Source organism: Varanus komodoensis, unplaced genomic scaffold (assembly GCF_004798865.1).
Source record: "Varanus komodoensis strain SLA01 unplaced genomic scaffold, ASM479886v1 scaffold51, whole genome shotgun sequence".
NCBI classification, from domain to species: Eukaryota; Metazoa; Chordata; class Lepidosauria; order Squamata; family Varanidae; genus Varanus; species Varanus komodoensis.
Genome location: NW_025336100.1, coordinates 2745290 through 2768983, shown reverse-complemented (window position 1 = coordinate 2768983; position 23694 = coordinate 2745290). Strand labels below are relative to the sequence as shown.

At 40.5% G+C, this 23694-nt stretch overlaps 1 protein-coding gene across 3 annotated transcripts in view; it reads right to left on the bottom strand.

Moving 5' to 3' along the window:
• The window catches only part of UBA6 (ubiquitin like modifier activating enzyme 6), a 125237-nt gene extending 105015 nt beyond the window's left edge, over window positions 1–20222 (bottom strand). For 2 of the 3 annotated variants that reach the window (XM_044447392.1, XM_044447394.1), the window contains exons 1-8: window positions 20045–20222; window positions 16171–16230; window positions 13695–13789; window positions 13083–13111; window positions 10930–11024; window positions 8771–8882; window positions 7534–7614; window positions 4907–5029 (exon numbers count right to left, since the gene is read on the bottom strand). In XM_044447392.1, coding sequence (XP_044303327.1) covers window positions 4907–5029; window positions 7534–7614; window positions 8771–8882; window positions 10930–11024; window positions 13083–13111; window positions 13695–13789; window positions 16171–16211 — 576 coding nt within the window. In that variant the 5' untranslated portion in view covers window positions 16212–16230; window positions 20045–20222. The remainder of the gene's footprint in view (window positions 1–4906; window positions 5030–7533; window positions 7615–8770; window positions 8883–10929; window positions 11025–13082; window positions 13112–13694; window positions 13790–16170; window positions 16231–20044) is intronic. The other variant, XM_044447393.1, reaches the window with a different exon arrangement.
• Window positions 20223–23694: the final 3472 nt, after the last annotated feature.

Genomic DNA, 23694 nt, shown 5'->3' with positions numbered 1-23694 from the left:
GTTCAAGTAGAACACCTTTGCTTGTTCAAGTGTTGTCTGAGGCGATCTGACCAGAAGCTGTTCTGGCTCGGGGACAGCTGAACAGAATCTGTCCCTGAGGTGAAGCTGGAATGCAATCAACAGTTTCTGGATCACCAGGAGCTCAAGGTAGTTTATGTGTTTCTTTCAGTCTTGATCCATCCATACTCCATGAATCCTGCTGCTAGCACAGTGCACTCCCCAACACAGGCAAGATGTGTCTGTAGTCAGAATAGTGTCCAGCTCCCTCAATGCGAAGGTGATTCCCTCTGCCTCACTGCATCAGCAAATCTACCAGATAAGGCTCACCTCTATGCATCAGGTGCTTCCAGACAGAGTCACATTGAGGTTGATGGTCATGCACAATCCATAACTGGAGCAGTCACATCTATAGCCTGGTGAACAGGATGACTGTGACCACCAATACCATGAACCTAATGAGCCACTGCACCCACCACACCATAGTTCTGCAGGAGACCCGAAGCTGTGTGGCTAGCTCAGTCAGTGTCAGCTGGGAAGCAGGCCCATGCTGCTGCTGTGCTGAGTTTCATTCTGATGTAGAGGATGGACTGGGAAGGAGAAATACAGAGTATGCACTGTTAATATACAGTCCCAGCATCCTTAAGAGGTCACATGTAACAAAGATGAAGTTTAAGAGATCTTGGGATGGGGTGTCCAGCAGCCAGTTATCCAAGTAGGGAAACACCTGAATTCCCTGCAGTCAATGATGGGCACACACCACAGCCATGCAATTGGTGAAGACTGAGGGGACTGAGCAGAGGCCAGACAGAAGCACTGAACACTGGTAGGCATCTGAGTGGAGCTGGAACCAGAGGAAATGCCAGTAGTATAGGAAGATGGTAACATGGAAGTACGCATCATTTTTAAATCAATCAAGGCAAAGCAGTCCCCTTGGTGCAACAATAGGAGGTTCTGCAATGAGACCAAGTGAAACTTCTTATAAGTTAATGTCCCACAGGTTGCAGATGAGAAGGTATGGTACGGTAAAGTATAGAATGTAGAATACAAAACAGAGATCGATGGAGGAATGGGTCAGATCACTCCCTTCACCAACGATATGATGATTTCCTCTGGCAACACAGAAAAGGTGTGAGTTGGAAGGGTATCGAATTCAATGCAATATCCACTCTCCACAATGGAGAAAACCCACCAATCTGACATTATGCTTTCCCAGGCAGGAAGGTAGGTGGTCATATGGCCTTCAAACCATATCTGCATGGGGCAACAGGGTCAGCTTGCTGCACAAATCTAACGTGTCCAGCCTCTTTTTCTGCAGCTACTAGAATCAAGAGGTAGTCTCTCCAGGGGGACTAGGAGGACTGCAGCTGGCACACAGCTCAGGATTATTGTCCCCTAGGCTGGTACGGGAAGGAACCCCCAGTCCATTTACATGTCCTCTACTGGTGCAAGGGACACACAAAACCCATTTTCTTCACCATCATTCTGGCCTTGTGCACAGTATCCAGCCTCTCATCCATGCATGTGTTGAAGAGGCCCTCCCCATTGAATGGGAGCTCTTAAATCCTAGAGCAAGCCTCCTGGGACAAGTTCACTGCCTAGAGCCAAGCATGGTGCTAGATCACCACTGAATCCACCACCATGGAGTCGCAGTTGACATGGTGGCAGGCAATGTTAATCTACTGCCTGAAGAGATGGAGGGTCTCAAATTGAAACACCCTGGCCAGATCCCAATACACCTCTGGAAAGTATGAGGGTGCATAGTTGGAGATGCGCAGTCTCATTGCCACCAATGCACAGATCCACTTTGCCAATGACTCCAATCAGTACCCCTTCCTATCTACCAGAGTCAAATGCTCCCACTGCAACAGACCCTGTGCCAACTTGACAATAATGAGTTTGGCCATGGATGTTATAGTAGAAAGGATATCACCCTTTACCAGAGACATTGCATGCTCTCCAATTGCCATTATGTTGGTTACAGGTGTGCCAGTGCCTTCCATGGTTCCTTCATTGATGCAAGGAGCATGAGCAGGAACAGGATGTACACTGGCACAGCATTCTCCATCTGGACAACACCAAAGACTGGATCCACATGTGGGTCAGCAAGCTGCTGTCTTTAGTTCCAGTGAGATCACTATCCTCAATGAGGTCACCATTCCATTGAGGTCATCATAATCAATTCAAGTTGTGACAACCCAGATTCAGGCTAGGCATAAGGAAAAGCTTCCTCACTGTCAGAGCAATACAACATTGGAACCAGATGCCTAGAGAGGTGGTGGGCTTTCCTACACTAGAGACGTTCAAAAAGAAACTGGACAGCCATCTGAGTGGGATGCTGTACCTAGCTGCCCTGCAACAGCAGAGGACTGGACCCAATGCCTTCATGGCCCCTTGCAACTCCACTATTCTATGATTCTATGATCTGAGGATTTGCTTGGAGAAATGGTCTAAGTCCTTGGAAGGGCATCATGGTCCCTGGGCTATGATTATGTCATTTGACAATGAGGTGAATGGGTCGTCATGCACAGCTAAGTCAGAGCATAGTCCTTCAGGCCCAATGAAGGAGATCCTCAGCAGGGTGGCAAGGCAGTCATACGGGGTGGGACAGGCAGATGAAGTGTTGGAACTGGCATCCTGTATTCCTTGGACTGATAAACCAGGGCCTCAACAGTGAGGGAACTGGGGATCATCTGGGTCTCTTCCTCTTTCATAGCCACAGTAATACAGGAGGGGCATCCAGTAGGCCTTCTGATCCCAAGTTGGCAGCAGTGACCTGGAACATTCCCTTGGCCAGTGACTAGAAGCACAAGATGGAGCAGGCAAGAAGTTGCTAGCCTGATGCAGTGAAGGTCAGGCAGCTAGTCCCACTGGTAGCATTATGGCCAGCTGCAACTGATGCGGGGAGAACAAAACCCTTGAAGGCAAGGAGACCAATGGCAGGTGGGCTGGGGCAGAGTGCAGGGTGGCAAGTCAAGGATCTCCCCTTCAGAAAAGGACTGCGTTCCTGCTGGTTCCATCACTGGGACAGTCCATGACATCATCGTAATCAATGCTAGTACAAGCACAGGTAGCATTGGTAGAGAATGGCACCTAGGCTGTTTCTTGTTTTAGGCCTTCTGTGTCCCTGCCATCCTTTGGGCCTTTTTGGCTAGCTTCTTCACCCAGCAGGCCTCATCCATGCACCCAGACATGGGCAGCACAGACAAAATGGCTGATGAAGCTCCTGCAGCCACTGATGGAGGGCAGTGAGATGGAACAGACAGGGAGGTAGAGAGGGATTCAAGCAGTGCTGCCATGGTCAAGTCAACCATGCCAAACTTCAGCCCAGAGCTGCCATGCTTGGTTTTTCCAGGCCTGCTGAGTGAAAGCCTGGCAGTACACTCAGACTTCCATGCAGTGCCCCCTGCCAAGACAAAAGAGATACAACAAGTGTCCATCCATGGGAGGTAGGCAACTCCACAGCAGGTGCACTTCCAAAAGGGAGACCTGAGTGCCACTGGGAGAAGAAGAAATTAGAAAGAGAAAGACAGGAAAAATCCGGAGAAGAAAATGTCAACAGAAGGGTTTTTTCCAAGTTTTTGAAACAAAGTTTAACAAAGAACAAAAGCAGGGTTTTTGAAGAAAAGATTGAGAATACAACAAAGCAAGTGAATGACTATCATTTATTTATTTTAAAAATTTCTACCCTATCTTTATTCAAAATGGATCTTAAGATGACTTATTAACCAGTAACAACACATTAAAATACAATATAAAAATATTCAGTAAAATTCCAATTATATAACAGACCACCAGCCCTTAAAATACTGGATGAATGAAAAGGTTTTGGCCTGGCATCGAAAGGAATAAAGTGTTGGCACCAGGCACAGCTCTCTGGGGAGCAGGTTCCAAAGTTGGGGCACTACCACAGAAAAGGCCCTTCTTGAGGTAGCTACTCGTCTAACCACCTTCAGAGAGCGTTCTTTTTTATTAGAAAAAAAGACAGAAAAAGAAGTAAAGAAAGCTGATAATACCATAAAAGGAAAGCCCCAAGGCACCTGCAATGGCGATCAGAAGAGAACTGGGAAAATGGTGGGAGCCTCTCCTAGATACATCAGGGGAAGTGAGGAGAGAGGCTTCCACCAGAATGAGTGTAGCTTGGAAAGCTTCCCAACAGCAGGCCCACACAGGGGCACCACCCATATGTGTGATAAACAGACCATGAAGAAGAACTGTGTTCTTAAGCAGAACACTTCTTTATTCTGCAAATGTTTCAAAAAATAAGTATTACAAAATCATTTTGTAGTGAAAATAACTGTTTCACTATTTCTGCAAAATAAACTTAAAACATGTATTACTCCCATTTCCAACACCCAGCCTACACAGGTTCATCTTTTCTATATAATCTTTCCATCATCTTGCTCTAGAGTTGTGGGTTTAAACCATGGGTCCTCAAACTACAGCCCCTGGGCCGGATCCAGCCCACCATGCCCATTTATCCGGCCCAGCATAGAGGTTTTGGACTCATCGCGAGCATGTGTGGCAAGGCAGCGGCTTGCTCATGCAGAGATCATTTTGGACCCGCTCAGAGAAAAGGGTCTCCGCATGAGCAAGTCACCACCTCACAGTGTGCGTGCCCGGCGGTGGCTTGCTTGTGCAGAGATCGTTTTGGACTCGCTCAGAGAAAAGGATCTCCATGCGTGCCCGAGCCCCCCTGCCCGCACTGCCTTGGTGGCCCATGCCCATTGCCAGAACCTTTCAAATGGCCCCCTGTTGAAAAAGTTTGAGGACCCCTGGTTTAAATTTTACACACAAACCTCACACACAAATCTTAAGGTAAAAGCTTAAGCTAAATCAATATTTTAAAATAGCATTAATTATAAACATAAAATCAGCAAGGACTAGGACTGCACATTTTTGTCTTCACCTGAGATATATTAGAAATAAAGATTTCCTTTGGTTCCTCTCCTGTGGTGTCCAGAACTTCAAATTCATCACCAAAATCACAAAACAGACGTGCCCATATCCCATATACATCAGCACTTATAAACTAGAAAGAAGACAAGTGAAGAACAGTTTGTTAGATTTCAAAGAAATTTGGACCAATGATTTGTTGTTAACTGTTGTTGTTAAGCGACAAAAAATGAAGTGATACACTGTATAGATCCACCACACAGTAAATGTATGATAGAACTGGCCTATACTAACTGGATTTAAAAGAGCTGAGCAAGGCTGTTAAGGGCAGGACATTTTGGAAGGCATTCATTCATAGGGTCACTGTAAGACAGAGATGTCAGCACATAACAGCAAAAGCCAAAACTGGATTTATAATAGTATCACAAATTACTTTGCCTCCCAGCCACTCCCACTTCCTAGTTTTAAACTTCAGTTTTATTATATAAGAATATGTACAATTTCCTACAGGGAAACCCACTTTTCACACAGATGTATATTCATGTAGCCTCAGGTTATGCATGTTTTTCTAAAATGCAAAAACTATCCAATATGTCTTTCATTAGCTCTAGAGGTTCCACCAGTGCAACCTGGCTGGATCAGGAAAAATGTGCAGTTCAAAATGACATATTGATTGGGTTCACACAGCATGCTAAGCAACCATGGGAAAGGCTTAATGCATTGTGGGAACCACCTGCTTCTCTTCTGAGGTAAACTGACTGCCCTGGGATGAATTATGTGTCCATGGCTTGCTATCCTGTTCAGGAAACCCACTGTGACTTAGCATGTCAAACTTGGACAGCAAATTAAGTCATGGTAAAACCAAAGTAACTAAAAGAGTCCCTTAGCAAGAGTGGCAACATAGGGTTGCCACCCTATGTTGCCACTCTGGCCAAAGAACTCTAGTTGCCTCACACCTCCTCCTCTTCCAACTGCACTCAGGACTTGAAATAACGGAGGCACGGTGGGGCAGAGGCCTTCCCCCTAACTGGCTCACAAAGTCATTAGTTGGGTTGGAGGCATGATTCCACCTGTCATTGTCCTGCACACATGCAGCACCAAAAGGCAGAACTGAGCCCCACACATGCACACACAAGCCAATTAGTAAAGTGTTGGGCTCTGACAGAGTTCCCCACCCGCAACCCAACTAACAAGAACTTTGCTTGTAGGGTTGCAGGAGCTGCAGGTAAGCAGCAGGAGAGGGGCACAGACTGCTTCATGCTGGACTTATAAACTCAGAAAGAGGTGGTCCAAGCCTTCCTTTCCTGCCACTCAGGTACACTGTTGCTGTACAGCAGGAAGAAGGACATGGGGAAGGACATGGGCCTTGCACTGGGCTTTCAAGTCCAGCATTAGGTGGCTCACAACCCACTCTGCTCAGTTTCCCTGCCCCTTGCTCCTGCTGATGTCAGCAGAGCTGGACTACTCATAAGCAATCCTGCTTTGCAGGCACACACAGGAGCTCAGGGCAAGGAAACTGATGACAGTGACCTAAAGAGCTACTTTTCATTATCATCCTGTTCCTCTCAGTGTTACATCAAGGTGTCTCCAGGATACTGACTGGAAGACTGAGAGGGAAAGAGGGGAAGAAATGCCTCAGTATTCCTCCTGTGCACAAGCATTATCAAACACAGTTGAGGGCCTCTGGCAACTTTTTAGCCATGTTAGACTTAAAGTATCAAAACCTGACCTCTATCTGATAAATATTAATCATGTTGTAGACCTGTCTGCTTTTTTGCGGTTCTTTTTTGGGAACAACATCTGTTTGCCTTTGTTTTGAAAAGACTTTTAGAAAACCATGTAAGTACTAAAGAAGTGTGTTAACCATAATATTTATGTGCAGGGTAAAAAAGGAACTTTCCCAAATAATATCCTTTCAACTTTATGCATTCAGGATTTACCAAGTTTACTTTTTCACTTCTGAATTGGTGCAAAGAATTCTTTCCCCAGATAAATTCAATTCTACCTTTAAATTGCATAACTAGCTCTTGTGGATTTCTGTCTATCCACGTTGCTAGAATGGCTAGCATGTTATTTGGTATGATCCCCATAAAATATTGAAGTTATTTTTATTAAAGATTTTTAAAAGTCTGCCTGATGAAAACTGGAATTCTAACAAGGGGAAAGATACCTGTCTCCATTGGAGATGATATATCATGCAAACAGACACCTGCTAACACAAGGATTTGATCCAGTCCCATACTCACTCAGTGATTTGCAGGCACTTACTGGTTAAACACATGCAACCAGAAACTACTTGCAAATCCCCATTTTTCCAGTGGCTCATTTCTGCTAAATTGAAAAGGGTTTAAGCCTCTAGGCGGCAACTGAATTATGTGTTCATTCTTAGACTTTAGGCATAGGAATATCAAGGAAGAGAATGACAAGGAGAATACCAGAGGCTATGAGCATACCGATCAACATACAATTCAGCATACCAGAGGTTAATGCTGCATGCACCACAATAAGCTACCTTATATTCACCGAGTCAGGAATGTATGAGGCATGAAAGAACATATGGACAAATAACGAAAACTTCTCAGAAGGGACAGATGTGGTTAAATTTTAGTCTGCCTTTTTACTGTAATTTGCCAACATTACCTTAATTGGTGGGTGTTGTGAATGGCAAAAATCATTTATCTTCTTTTGCAGTGACAGTTTCATTTCAGTTACTATGACACACTTTTAAAAGAAAAGTTTCAGAGGTGAGTCAAAGATTGGTTACAGGCTATAAATTTACAGACTTTCCAAATATCCCAGGTTACAGAGCCCTTATATACAGATATCATGAAGAAAAGTCAAATTGATCTTTGTTCACAAAAAGTGGGTGGCCAGGTTACCATGCTCTCTGCAGCAACATCCTCAAATGTTTGGTTGGAGTTCAGGACCTGGCTTCTCTGGGAGTCCTTTCACTTTTACAACCTTTCCTGAGATTGTAAGTCCCACTGTTGAGAATTAGGGTGGCAAGTATTCTTGGCACACACCAATCTGGATTCCAAGACAGAGGATGAAGGGGAGGAGGTGGACAGAGTGTGGGAACATGGGATTCAAGACTCTGAGATGATAGAAGCACCACTTATCTCAACATCATTCTCCCCAAGCACCCAGGCATGCTCTGAGAATAGCCAATGGGGATGGGAGAGGAATTCTCAGAGTCAGATGAATTCAATACAACTCTTGATCCCAATACACAGCAGCAGGAAAGGAGGGAATGACTATTAGTGAGGAGGCATATAGAAAGGAGGTGGGGTCACTTCCAAAGATACCCTTCTGAAGGGATCAGGCCCAGAGATATTCAAAAGCAGAATTTCCAGAAGTAGTTGTCTGGATTGAGCTCAACAAACTACTCTGTGCATGCACAGGGATATATTCTGTAAAGATTACATTCACTGGGTGTCCTTCAGTGAATAAAGAGCTTTTGCAAAGAAAGTTGGTTGCCTTGAATGTGCAAAGGGAGGAAAACTTGGTTTATCACCCAGGAAGGTGGAAAATTGAATCACCCCATTTTATAGAAGCATGGAGGTTTGATTGCAACCTGTCAACGCTCCAGCTCCATTTAAAAGTGTTTCGTGTTTTGGAATGTTTTGTTTTGTTGTTGTTTTTTGCTTGGTTGCTTGCTTTTGTCAGGGCTCCTCATGAGCTTTTGTATATTCAAGGATATCACAGAAGCATAGAATAGTATAGTAGAGTTGGAAGGGGCCAGAAGGCCATGGGGTCCAACCCCATTGTGGTAAGGGTCAGGAGGAGCTACAAATAATAACAATTGGCTACCAAGGCCAGCCAAAATTTGTCAACCATTTGGACAGCGAGCAGAAGCTTCAACTATATTCTAACATACCTGGTACTGTGAGAGAAAGGAGAGGTCTGTAAACTCATTTAGTGGAGCAACTGATGAAATCACCTGGACATGTGGGTTCAGCTCCACAATGTGATGAAGTGTTGCCTCAGCTCTGAAACAGATGTTCTAATTTTGTTACTGACAAGCTAAATTTATAAGTTGAACCTTGCAAATATATCCACAAACATTACTAAAACATCTACTTATATGCATACCCAAGTCATTCATTGTTAAAGTATTGTTAAAGTAACAACAGCCTAGAGCATCCTTCCCCAACCAATGACCGTGCTGGTTGGGGGTTGCAAAATTTTTCCTATCTAGTTAAGTTTACTTAGGGTAAGGTCGGGACAGGACAGGATGAGTCCTTACAGATTTTACTCCACTAGCTGAACAGCTATGACGGGCAGTGCTCATCTCCGTTTCTAAGGCCATGAGTCAGCGCTGTCCAAAGACATTCCAATGGTCATGTGGACAGCATGACATCACAGGGCACTGTTTCCTTCCCACTAAAGTGGTACCTATTTATCTACTTGCATTACATACTTTTGAATTGCTAGGTTGGCAAGAGCTAGGTAGGGACAAGGCAGTGGCGGTTAACTCCATTGTGCAGCTTCAAACTTTCAATCAGCAGCCCAGTGGTTCAGCAGTTAAACCCGCTGCACCATCACATCCCCTTAGGATAGACAACCACAGAAAAAACTTTTCTAAGACTATGGGCCTATCACACAAAAATAACAGGAGCTACTCGCATTTACTGTGAAGAAGCCCATGAATACTCCATTTGCAGGTTGTTAATGCAGTGTCTGAGCCTGGACATTTTGGGTTACTTGGGGTTAAATAATCCAAAGTGCCTGGGTTCAGCCATTACACTAAGAACCCAAGACCAAGCTAATTATTGTTTAAAACCAAAACTGACTGGCTACTCTGCTGATACAAGAAAACCCATGATGGGGTTTTGTTACATGCAAACTAAGTAAGTAAGAACTCAGCATGGCTAGTTGGGGCTTGCTGAGAGTTGTGTGCCTTTTCTCCTGCTAAACCAAAAGAATTGTGCCCTTAATGTCAAAACATAGTTCTTGCTTGGTCACTTGGTTTCTGGGTCAAGTTCTTCCTAACAATAGTCACTTTTTGTAGAAATCAAATAATTTGCCTGAAGTTTAATTACAGATTTTTTGTAGAGGACTTTTAATAAGGTGTGCTAGGTTTGTTTCTCTGAAAGGGTTTTCATACTATAACTCAGACATAACATGATTTATCATAGAAAAACATTTCATTGATAGAAATGTGTGACAGAACATCTCCACTACTCAATTCTCTACAGAAAACCTCTCATTTTCATGCATGTATTGTTTCATAAAATAGTTTCATTAACTAGTAACCTAATGAATTAATACCAGTCAAAATGAAAATCCAAACTGTGATTAACTTTTCCCCATGACTATCCCTCTTCATTTGCACAGCAACTCAAGCATGCTAAAATTAGAAAGTTATCAATATTCAGTGACTTCATTTTTTCTTAAAATCTCAGTATTGTACAGAAGTGTGTGATAGTGATACCTTAATGTATTTATTTATTATAGTTCTATGCTGCATCCAAAGCCAGGTAGGCTCTCTGGGTGGTTTACAACAGAATGCAACAAAAATGAACACAATTACAGGTAAAACTGAATTAAAACACTAAAACAATAAGCCCATATTTGAAATTTTTGAAATAATAAAATCAGAATTTAAAATAAAACATTTAAAACAGATAATTTTTTAAAAATACAATCTGGCAGTTAAAATCATATAAAGGAAGCAGCAAGAATAGATAAAACTTGTTGCAGCTACATTAATTGTTTGACCTCCAACAGCATATCCACTCAGTGGAGACTAGGAAAAATGACCCCCACAATTCTGTCTTGTAACTATACTAATTCTTTTCATCAAATATGGGGAAATGTGTACCCAACTTCTCGCTTTAAATATACACAATTAACACATACTGGTTCCAATAAGCAGGCAAGAATCAATCCAAACTTTTTTAAAGATACAAATTAAAACAATGACATTTAAGTATTAAAAAACCAAAAAAACTCAAAACCAGGCAACACAATTAGTATATATAATGAGAACAGAGCCCTCAAATCTTCATATTATTTCTGAAAAATTGTGCAAACCTGTTCCTTAGATTCAGAATATCATCTTCATGAACAAAAAAGTTTGTTCCTAAATCCCATATCCGGCACAGCTTGGTATCATGAATTGTGAGAGCCTTCAGGAAAGATCAGGAAAATAGGATTAAAAATTATTTGAAGAGGTAATTGCTCACCTCAACAAGTGTGTACATAGTGATTATGACTTATACAATTACCAAGTTTATTACACAGAACCGAACTAGATATTACAGAGAACATAAGACTGCTACCAAAAAAAATTTGCCAGATGGTTACCCCAATTCTGATTTCTCCACACCTTGCCAATCATTGATTAGAAGCAAGGATGAAAAAATGCAGACCAATATGATGACAAAAGATGGTTAAGTTCTGCTAGATATTACAAATGCAAAGAGTGAATTAGACACAGCCATTGGCTGAGGCAGTTGCTATACTATCTAGTTTGGCCCTGTGACTCTGGCAACCCTACCCATCTGAACTATAGTACCTTTCTCCCATGTAATTAAACATGCAAGGCATACTTCCTTCATTATTGTTATTTCATTATTGTTACATTAATTTATTTAAATTTGCATTCCAGCTTACCGCAAAATTAAATTACCGTGTGCAAGATAGTTGAAGATAAAATACAAAAGAAAAATAGGAATCCAAACATAAACTTTGTTATATATAAATGGCCAGGTGAGCAAAGTTCAGTGCTTACAGTGGTGATAACAGGTCAGTTTATGAGGTCAAAGGCCTATCTGAATTTTTAAAAAAGCATTTGTAGAAGCAGAGGAGGCTAAACAGGCATCCCTTGGTAAGAAGTTCTAGAGCAGGAGGAAAGCCAGGGAGGCCATTTCCCAAGCTCTCGCCAGTGTCATGTAGTGGTTAAGAGTGCTGGGCTGGAACTCAGATCTGATTTCCAGTCCCCACTCAGCCATGCAGCTCTTGGGCCAGCTGCAGACCAGCCAGAGTCTTTCAACCCAATCTACCTCTCAGGACTGCTGAGGTGATAAGATTGAAAGGAAGAAGAAAATTATGTAAACTGCCTCAAGTTCCTTGAAAAGGTAGGACGTAAAATAAATAAATAAATGTTCCTGTACATCCTAGAGGATAGAATGGCCTCTCTCAAAGAGTATCAGATTTTAAATCAGATGTGCCCAAGAAGTTATTCTCCTCAGTGTTCTAGTCTGTAAGTTTAGAAGCACAGAAATTAGCTTTTGCTTCTAAAGAACAACTAGAATGGGAAACGTTCTATATTAAAGCAAGAAGCTCTTCAGAAAATCAAACTGGGTTGATTTAAATGTTACATTTTTGCAATCCTTGTACCATAATATGTCGTCCACCCCCACATCAAGGGGAACCTATGACGCTTTTAAAATTAGGAACAACCCACAGTTTATTACCATAGGTTGTCTGGTAGTGAGCAAGAGGAAGTGAATGTGCTGGCTCCTACCCACATGTTTACCTCCAGTGTCCCCTAAACAATCCTGGAACATCCAAACACGGAATGCTGGACTACTGGGGGCGGGGGGACACCACCCAGAGTTCTAACCCAAGTGTTTAGTGCAATGGAATCTGTCAGGCCGTTGAAAACTAGCACAATCACTCTCCCAAACAACTCATGATTAACAAACCATTGGCTGTAATGAAAACCATCTTCGGCTATGGGGCATAGCCCCATAAAGTAAAAAAGTGCAAGAAGAAAATAGTGTGAAACTATAAATCCAGTCAGCTAGTGCAAGGAACACAAGTATTTTAAATGCAGAAATGCAGATAAGAGGAACATAATGTGGTTATTATTAAATCCCACAGACATTTGAAAACAGCAAACATTTCCCTTGCTGTGATCTCACAGAAGGATTTTCTTCCACACAGGATCATCTACCCTTTTTCTTCTCATTTCTCCTTTTACAATGTCGATCTGTGCCAAATCTAGCTACAGAGTTAAAATGCAATGAAGAACAGTCATAATGCCTCTGAGAGAAAAGCCAACACTTCCAGCATGTAAGTGTTTATATAAACAGCTATTCTCAAAACCATATAAACAGCTATTCTCAAAACAATGTTATCCTGTCACATATGTGAGATCTATGTTAAATATTATTAGTTATTAGATGAAACAATGCTTATTTTGAAATTAATAAAACTTTGAATATTCTCCTTCTCCTTACCTTTATTCCTGCCAGAACTATGTTTTTAGCTGAAACAAAGAAGTAACATTATAAACTTCTGATAAAGCCATCTTCTAAAAGTATTTGTTCATATGAAAATAAATATGAATTACAACATTTAAACATGAAGGGCAGTTGGGCAAATTTGAAGAAATTCTGCTGATATAATTTATAATAAGGACCGCTCTGTCATTACAACATTCCTCAAAAAGGCTAATTCACAAGATCTCATTAGCCGTCTACTACTCTATTTGTCAGTCAGGTTCAGCTATTTTCAGTATAGCCTCAACCCAGTGACCGAGACTGAAGGACTTATACCAGGCAGTCTCATGAATTCTTTAACAGGATTTGCAGAAGCTTCTTCCCCAGGTAAAAAGACTGATAAGAAAGTGAAATTCCTGTGAGCAGTTCTCATGGTATAAACAGTTTCTCCCTACCTCATATAAACTAGTATGTATTCTATTTTATATATATGTACCATTTCTATTTCTTAACATAACTACAAGTTTGACCTAATACACAGCAAGTTTAAAATTACAAATTTTAATATACAACATTGTTCTCCACATAAAATATGCAACAAGAAATTCAAATAAATGTTTCCCAACTTACCAATTTCTACCCCAAGCCCACCCATTCCACTTAGGAACACATGAGACTGAGCCATCTTCTGCATCGCAGTGTCTCCAAGAACGTATCTTTGCCGACTACATGCAATTAAGGAAGGAAAACACAGAATAACTATTCGGTGGCATACTTCAATCTGCAGAACCACTTGTGCTTGATAAGGATGATAACAGAACAAATATTTTAATATTCACAATTCACTGAGAAATAATAAAGTTTGGCATTTGGACAGAGGCCAGTATTAGGTATTAGATGTTATACTTAATAAGGCACTGCATATATAACATACTTTTCAGGGCATTTCCCTTCCTCCATTTCTCTCCCTTAAGCAGAACATTGTGAAACGAAAAGGCTGAATTGTTGCACAAAGGTGGGGTGCTTTAACTCAACTGATTTCAATCAGATCTATGTAGTCTTTGTGCAGAATTCAGCCAAAGTAATTTATGGTCCTATGCCAGGAAGACTGGCATTTTTAATTTCCCTTGTTATTTTTGTGCCTACCTGGGGGAAAAGGCCTTTAAGGCAGGGACAATGTCCCTACCCCCTTTTTCCCTGTAGCTTCTAGCTACTATTGATCTGTAATAAATCATTATCATTATTGAGAGTTAACACAATCCAGATAGTTACTCCACTACTCTTTTCCTTCAACCACATAGCCAATAAGAACCAAAGGTCCCAAACTGGCTAATGAACAGTTCTGGAACTGCTTTACTGGATCATACCAAATAGCCATTTTGTTCAGCTCTACTTCTAACAGCAGCCAGTCAGATGCCTCTTGGCAGTTTATGGTCAGCCTGCCCTTTTCCTCAGCATCTGACATTCACAGTTATACTGCTTCTAATCATAGTTTCCATCTAAATATCATTCTAATCCTAAGTAACAGCCTTAAAAGAGACTAAAAATAGACATGCAGTTAGGTGTGTAAGTGTTCAGTGAATCTTAACAAAGGACTATCTAGTTCACAGCTGCTAACTAACTGCCTGTATAAAGTCCCAAGTAGGATGGTATGTGTTGTTTCTATTGAAACAACTGGCATACAGAAGCACACTGCCTCCAATATTGGAGGTAATGTACATTCTTCATAATTAATTGTCTTACTCCTCCATTCTTTTGTCTAACCCTCTTTCAAAGTCATCTGGTTGCCATCACTGCATCTTATCCCATCTTCTCTGCCACAAACTTGCATGTTTCCTCCCCTTCATATATGGTCTTTACACTTTTTGATCTTTCTAGCAATATTTTTTCCCAGAAACAAAAACTGGAACAGAAATGTTTTCAATGCCCTAAACTGACTAGGCATGCTAGTTTTGGTGTTTTATATTTAGTATACAAAACTTTAAAATATGCCATGTTAATTTTGCATGTGGCATAAATACCAGAAAATTATTTTTCCAATAACTTAAAGTATTTGAAATGAAATAAAAGAGCAATATAGTATGCTTAAAAAGATTTCAATATTACACTGAAACATATTCAGAGCTTGTGGATGTTGATTTTATTAGAATATTTGTGCATTTTAAAAATAAGACAATAGCGAGCACATATCCTTTTGTTTAAATACTGGGGTTGGTTCATACTGAGTTGTACTTAGGTATCACAAAAATGACTAATTTTTCACATTGTCTTCAATGATACCAAAGTGCTAATGCAATATTATGCACACTTACCTAAGAGTAAGTCCCAGTGAATTAAATGATAATTAATTGTGAATAGATACAGATAGGTTTGTAGCACAGTTAAGTCTGCATCTAACCTACTAATTTTAGTAAGCTGAAAGATCTATGATTTTATATTTATTATAAATGAATGTTTTACAGAGACATCCACATGACAAAAGTTAATTACAATTTTGTAACCAATTTAACTGATACTGTATCAATTAATTGTTTTACTTATTCATTTTATCAAACAATGCATTTATTTTAGAAATTGAAATTTTTTAAGGTAGAGAGGAATTAGAATTTAAGAGGAAGAAGGCTGCTTATGAGCCCACAGTATACCTTCTATCTCCTCATCAAGGTTAGCAGATCTGCATCTCACTATATAAGCATTGTAGCTAATGAATAAAAGAAGCAATTAAAGAAAGTGCAGGAAAAAATCAGGAAATCCTTTCACACAGCTTTAGAATACCATTCTTAAACTTACTATTAAAGTTGGTCAAGAAAATAAAGGTGATCACACAAGGAACTCTATTTTCCAAATATTACTTGCATTCTCCATTCAAAGCCCCCCAAATCTAAGTTATATCATTTTTATAAAACAAGAAAGTGGGTTACATCAAAGCCTACAACTACTACCTTTATTTTTAAAGGAGTAAATTATCATGACAGCCAGATATGCTCCAGACTAGATCATAAGAAGGAAAGACAAGCATTCACATTTCAATGAACGTAAAGCAAATTCACCCTCAATACTATTAAAACAAGTGTAATATCATCCAATAATTTGATAAAATTCCTACCTGTAAAGAGCATCATCAATTTCCATAGAATCTGCTGCCATGATGATATATTTGTAAGGACTGAAAGAAAAATGAAACAGAGATAGACTATAGCTCACCTTCAGTTTCTCAACTAAGCAAATATAGGAAAGGATATGAACTACATAAGGTTATGTGCAAAAAATGATATAATAGTATTGTAAATTTGATGCACAAAGGAAAACAAATGTAAAACTAAGGCAGTCCTAATTAAATTCCTTTACACAAGCATACCAGCTGTTACTGTTTCTGGAAATCAGAACAGGGTGTTATGTTTTTCCTTTGAAATGTATTGGACATAAAAAAGGACAAAAATGTCAACTAGACATATGCAATGAGCTATACTAGGTACAACTCTGAAATCCTTTACTTACAGTGGTGTTGCACAGAGAAGACACCCATTTATAATGCAGAAAAATGGAAATGCAAACTTTGTTAGGTATAACAACTGTTATTTTTCAAAATCCCACACATACCATCACAAAACAAAGTGGATGCCTCCTTTCCTGAATTTAATATAATAAAAAATTAGCACCTAATAGTATATGAATTAGAGATTTGGGCTTTCAAACCTTAGATTATATCTAGAACAAAATGTTAAGAACTGGGGACCCTCAGATATATCCCAAGAAGTTAAAAATGGAACTTGGACTATTAATATATTTCAGGATACGGCATAGCATTGCTTAGCAAAACTGATGTTATTTGAAATAATCAGGTTTTAGTTCATCAAGGGAAAAATCCTGACATCAAAAAGATAGGTTTACTATAGGAATTTCATTATTCAGTTTAATCTATTGTCTGAATATATCTTCCTGATATTGCAGCTGTATGGAATTTTGGTTGAAAATGGAACAGTTCAGACTGAAGAACTAACACTTTCCAGGCTTTAGTTAAAACCCTCTATAGTCCATGATGGTAGATTAGCTAAGCTACCTTAACATATACACTTTCATCACTGTGGATCCAATAAGGTGGAGAAACTTAAGGAGGAAAACAAATTATTTATTTGTTCTTTCACACAAGATACCTGAGAATAATAACCTTGCTGAGTCCTAAAAAATGAAACAAACTTGTTTAAGTTTGCAGGATGATACATTTTGCTTTTCCATCAGGACACAAAGAATTTTGGGAAGAGTTGCTACTTTTCTAAGGGTGCAATTCTATTGTGATGTTCACAAATCCCTGAACTTGTACAGTCATCTTGTGCAAACAGAGGAATGGAGCAGATAGTCTTCACCTCCCATGCTGCATTTTCATTAAAGGGGTGGGGGGATGCCTATCTAGCTGGGGTGCTACAGAGGAAGGAAAGGAGGATGGAGAAGCTTCAGGATAGTTCATATACTGTTTCTTCCCTTCCCTGCCCCAGCCACCTAAGCATCCCCTTTTCCTCTCTGAGGTTGCTTTCCCAATCTCAAAGAGCAGCAAGCGCAGTTCTTTCCATACCAGTTGTAAGGGAAGTGGGGCTGGAGCTCTGAAGTCAGAGCACTGTCTCCAACTCTGGATTTGGGATCCCAAGGTAACCAATGGCCCCTCCGATGCTGTGAAGAGGCCATGGAATTACTTCCTAATAGCATTATCTAAATCTGTAGCAAGTTTTATAAGCCAGATAGAAAAGTCTGCACTGGAGAAGTCTGATGTTAGCCTTGTATGTTTATCTTTGGTTCATTAGCATATGCTGATCTAAAACATGCAGACCAATCTTATGGAATTTTATCTTTAGATTAAGTTTGTTAGTTCAAATGTATTCATCATTGTCTTTGATTTTAATTTAATTTGTCCATTTTTGTAATACATTCAATATTTTCCTATTATATTATGATACCCTAGGGTTACAAACAGTAAAACCGAACTGTTCAGAAAGTAACCAGTTAAATTTAGATTATAATACAGTACTAATGAATAATCTCATTTTAGCAGGCACACTTTATTTTAAAATGTGTATAACACCTTTCAATTAAATGTTTATTACCCAAGTCTTATCAAAAACTTTAGTATAGTTTAGTGTTAGGCATGCTTCACACATTTTTGTTCACCTGTACTCTGAGCAGTAATTTCACTCACATTATAAGAAATGTGTTTATTTCTGCACATTCACCACTTTCTGGATCATTCCTGGGTTATTTCATGGCATCCAAACCTAAGAACTTTGAATTATTTATGGATTAAACAAACTAGAGTTGACCTAACAACTGGCTTCATCACTCTATAATTCCATGGTGTTCAAATTGTAATCCAGCAAACTCTCAGAAGCATGTTATTGGTTCTTCAATAACATTAAAGGCAAGCTTCTTTGAAAAAAATGCCCTACTCATCACTATCTATTTTGCTCTGCAAAATGCAGATGCAAGAGTATATTGCAGAGTCCAAGCTCATTTCATCTGAGGTGACAGCAAAGCCAAGAATGCACTGCAAGCCATAGGTCAGACAAGATAATATGGAATGTATTATCCAAAGTATTATTTGAATTTCTGGTTGAAATTATGAAAACCAGTAGCATATTTATGGTGGCTAAGTTTGCATGACAAAACAATGCACCCTGCAAATAAGCTATAAATGATCAGGCTCACCATGATGTGTCCTTCTGCCTCAATCCTCCAGGATGTATTCCAGGGGACTGCCTTGTTGACTATCCTCACTTCAGTCATGATGAAATGAGCTTGAACTACACAATATACTCTTTCAGAATACAATTTGAACACCATGATATCTGAATGACTAAGCCAGTTTTTTCAGGTTTGGATAGGTGTATAAAATATGTGGATATTTGTTCTGTGCCTTTACATTTTCTGCCATTTTCCTTCCCTCCTGCCTTTTTTGGGAGACATTTCATGAGCTTCAACATGACAGCTACTGACAATCCCTCCATAGTATCCAAGCAGCACACTGGAGGGGCTGCCAGTTCAATCCCATTTTTTGCAAAACTAAATTTGCACACATTTGCCAGTTTTCTGGAGTTTCACAATTACAGCTCTGAATAGCTGAAACAGGAAAACCAGCCTGCAGTCAAAGTCCTGTGGGTACCAAGAATGGACAATGAACAAGAGAGCCTTAAAAATAAGTTATTATGTTACTTTGTTACAGTTGTCAATACAGAGTTATCAAAGGAAAGTGAAGCCATGAAAGGGGAATGCTGATTTTCCCACACCTTGCAGTGAGAACCTCCATCACCCATCCCGCCCTACCTCCATAAGGCTTTTTGGAAGGGGAAAGCAAGAGTCAGATCAGAGCAGCAGCAGTGTAGTTTCCCCTATAGGTAAACACTTTAGTTTTATTTCTCATTTCTCCCTCAGTGCCCACAGTGTGGGAAACTCTACTGTCCTAACTCCGTGCTGGAAAGATGGACTCAGAAGCAGAAAAGAATGGCGCTCTCTGCACCTGCTGACAGGCACGATTTCTTCTTAATTTGTATCTTTTAAAAAGAAGCGTATTGTAGTACCTTAAAGACTAAACATGGAATACCTTCCCGGCGTTGAGACCAGACACAGAAAACAGATAAGAAGGAGGATTGCATTTCCTTTGCTCTTCCCTCCTTTTTATCGAGGTTTAGATTCTAAGCTCCTCGGAGGTGAGGACCAGATGTCCCTCGAGCATCTCCGTCCAGCTTCACTTCCCTCAGATCGAATGCCCCCGCCGTTTCGCGTTCCATGCTGTCTCTCCCGCACTTTCCCGGTCCTTTCCAGCGAAGAAGGGTATGAAGGCGGCAGGCAGGTTTCCGCGCGCATTACTTCAGACCGGCTTCCATCAAGGAAGGCCCCGCCTGGAAGGCCTGCCTGCCTGCCTGCCTCCTTCAATAGAGGCCCGCGTCGGAAAAGCTGCTGCCTCCGCAGCAGCCGCTTCTTTCTCCGCTGCTCACCTGCTGGGTCCTCCAGTCTCCGCCACTCGCTGCCTCTGCGTTCTTACCGTGGCTGTACCTGGGCGATCCGTAGGCCTAAGAAGAAGGAATGCGGGCAGCAGTACAGGCCGGCTCTGCCTGAGATGAAAAAGCAGGAACAAGCAGCCGCGAAGAGCCGGTATAGGAGGAGGCGGGGATAGGCCGCGCTCCTGACAGGCCAGCTACCCGCCCCGCCCCGGATGGAGGAAGGCCGGGCTTCACTTGAGGCCGACCAATCCCGCCGCCACGACGAAGAGCACCGTATTTCCTTTCCTGGCGGGCGCTCCGGTTTGGTGCGTTTCTCAACCTTCGCTAGTCCGGTAGACGTACAGTTATTTTAATCTTTCCTGTAGTTCTCAGACTAAAGAAAAGTTTTACAATAAAAGTATAATAATGATTTTCCAAAGTACTTCTTGGTTTCGAAAGCACTTCGTTGTATCTCGATAATACTTTCAAACAATTCTCAGCGTCGTTAGGAATTTCTATTATCTCCGCACCTCCAATCTTCGCAAAAGTAACTTAAGACATTGAACACCTTTTCTTCTCAAAAAATTAACGTCAGTCAAAAGACACGCATAAGCGCTGGAAGAGAAACTGCTTGTGCCTACCGGAAACAGAAAGGCCTCCTATGTTTGTCCTTGTCTTGGACAATTAGAGAAAACAAGCAAAAACTAACTGCCTTCTCTCTCAGGTAGCCTTCCCCAATCTGGTAGTTGTGGGCGCGTTGGACTAGAATTTTCAGTACCCCTGAGCCAGCTATGGTAGCTAGGGGATGCCGAAAGAGAAGTCTAGTATGTCTGGAGGGCAGCAGGTAGAAAAGGCTTCTCTAAGAAACTGGCAAGCCACAGCTGGAACCAAGTTTTGCAGTGCTTGTAGTTGCCCAAGTAAGCTTTAACCCTAAGCTTCTCCGAGTATAATTTTTTGATACTTTCTATACGTACGTAAGTTGTAATTCTCTACACATTTAGAAAATAAAAAGTCCTGCAGGTGCTAGCCTGTGCCAAGCCAGCCATATATACTGGATGGAACATACTGGAAGCTCTAGTACTTTTTTCTGCCTAAACCCTAGGATTGACCTAAATGATCAAGGGGCTGCAGCAATTGCCCCATAAGGAATGCATAAGATATTACAAATATGTGTAGAATACTTGCTTCTTTAGAGTGAAATCCAATCGGGATGCCCATAATCCTTTGAATTCAGAGGATTAAAGGCATCCTCTGCATCCTTCCCACACAGCCAGCTTGCAAGGTGGAAGGACCTGGAATCTATTGCGGAAATCCAGAATAACTCCTGGTAGGAAAAGGTTGCTTATATGTGCCTTTGTGATGTAAAAACAAACCTGCACCTCTTTCTCACAAAATATCAGAATTCCAAGCCAGGTTACTGTTTAACATTGCTGTTACTTTAAGATAGAATTCTTAGCTGTACTGAGAAGCTGCTGAAGGCTGATACTATCTATCAGTGGGGAAATACCAGTGTTCCCATAAGCTGCAGACAGCTGAGACAAAGGTGTCCATTTGTTTCTGAATGGACCCATTTAATCATCTAGTCCCACAGAGGCTAGTTGTCAAACCAGTTTTCCTTAATGGTTCCTTCATCAGACACATTTGCATGTTTAAACACAGAGGCTAATGCAAACTGCAAGGAATCTACTAAATTGTCATGTCAATAAAGCAACACTGGCTCCTTCAGCTAGAAAATGGAGATGAGCATCGCCCCCTAGAGTCAGACATGACTGGACTTTAATGTCAAGGGGAAACCTTTACCTTTACCTTTTTAATATACTCATTACCAGTTTTCCTGATTGGTTTAGAACATTATGTCATGTCTAACATATGACATACGTCTCAGTGGTGTTATTGGTGACAGCAACCCAGGTAAACCCTCTGCAGAGTACAAACCTAGAGTAGCGCTACCAGATAGAAGTCTGCAACCAGCTACAAGATTCCAGAACACATACAGAGTGTTTTATAGGTTTTGGGTCATGTATGCAGGAGCAGGACAGATGATGATGAAATAATGGAAACAAAGTCGAAAAGTATGTGAGAGATCTGCAGAGGAGACTTAATGCAATAGTATTGGTGATTACAGAATATTGACATGACCATCAGGAAGACACAGGTCTTGGGCATGGATTTTGACATGTTAATGAGAGTGAGTGCAATACTGTTAGAAAGACTAATCTGACAGCTTTTATCAGCTTTGTTGCTGTTAGCAGAAGAATAGACAAGGGTTAGCTTTCCTTGGGAGCCCTATTCTGCAAAGCCTTTGATAACTAAATGTACCAGCCAGCCCAGATGATTGAAGAGTTCCAGTTTATTAAAAGGTAACTGATAATCCAAGGAAATCTGGTTTGGAATTCTGGTTCTTTCTGGGAAAGAGGAGTAGGGGTACTGCAGGTTAGATTATAAGCAACCCCTATAAAGATTTATTTGGATTTCTCCAACACAAGGAAGAAGCAAAAGTGGGCTCATGCAAAGATGGAAGATGTATGATCTTAAGCAGGATTTTTTTTTCAAAGAGTGACCTCTATTTGGTTTTTTTTAGGCGCAAATACATAACTTGAGCAGAATGCTTCTCAGTCCTTATGGTATTTGTTTTCATATTTAATTGCTATCAGCAGATAAATCAGAAACTACCACAATATGTATATAATATACAGAAAACGATTTTCTGATTAATGTGCAGCAAGAGGTACACAGAACAATGAATGACCAAGGAAAGTAAATGTTTTGTGCTGACAGGTTTCTTCATTCCATTCTAAAGATGAAGGAGTTGCTTCTTCCAAGTTTCTTTCATCCATTTTTCAGTCAACTTGTCCTGTATGATCAGCACAACCAAGCAGACGTTTTTACTTTTCAAATAATCTGGACTGAGAAAGATCATATTTTAGGTTACTTTATCAAATGAAATTCAAGAATAAGTTGTGCTTCTCTGAAATTATCCAGATGCTAAAGAAAATGTTAAGTAGTCTAAAGGCATCACTATGTAAGGCAGTTATTGTGTGTTTGTGTTCATGGAAGTTTGCTGAGCCTTTTCAGAATGTCATCATTCTCTAGGGTCTCTCCCATGTTTTCCAGGTAATTTCAGGGCTTTTTTTTTTTTAAAGATGGGGAAAAGTCACGTATTAAATTTCAAAGGAGAAACAAACTAGAATGATAGTCCTGCATAATCCATCTATATTGCAGCTATACCACATTACCACGTTGGGGTTGGATAACAATTTATATGTATAAAGCCACAGCAACTCCACCACCACCATGTAAAATATGCTTTCCCCCTCTCACAAAGAAAATAGAAGATGCCTTAGAAAAACAGTGAGTTTAATCAAGTATGTAGAGAAGGCCTAGAGCAGGGGTCCTCAAACTTTTTAAACAGGGGGCCAGTTCACTGTCCCTCAGACTGTTGGCGGGAGCGGACTATAGTTTGAAAAAAAATGAACGAATTCCTATGCACACTGCACATGTCTTATTTGTAGTGCAAAAAAACAAGAAAAAACAATACAATATTTAAAATGAAGAACAATTTTAATCAATATAACCTTATTAATATTTCAATGGCAAGTATGGGCCTGCTTTTGGCTAATGAGATGATGACATCCCAGAAACACAATGAGTATAAAACTGATACG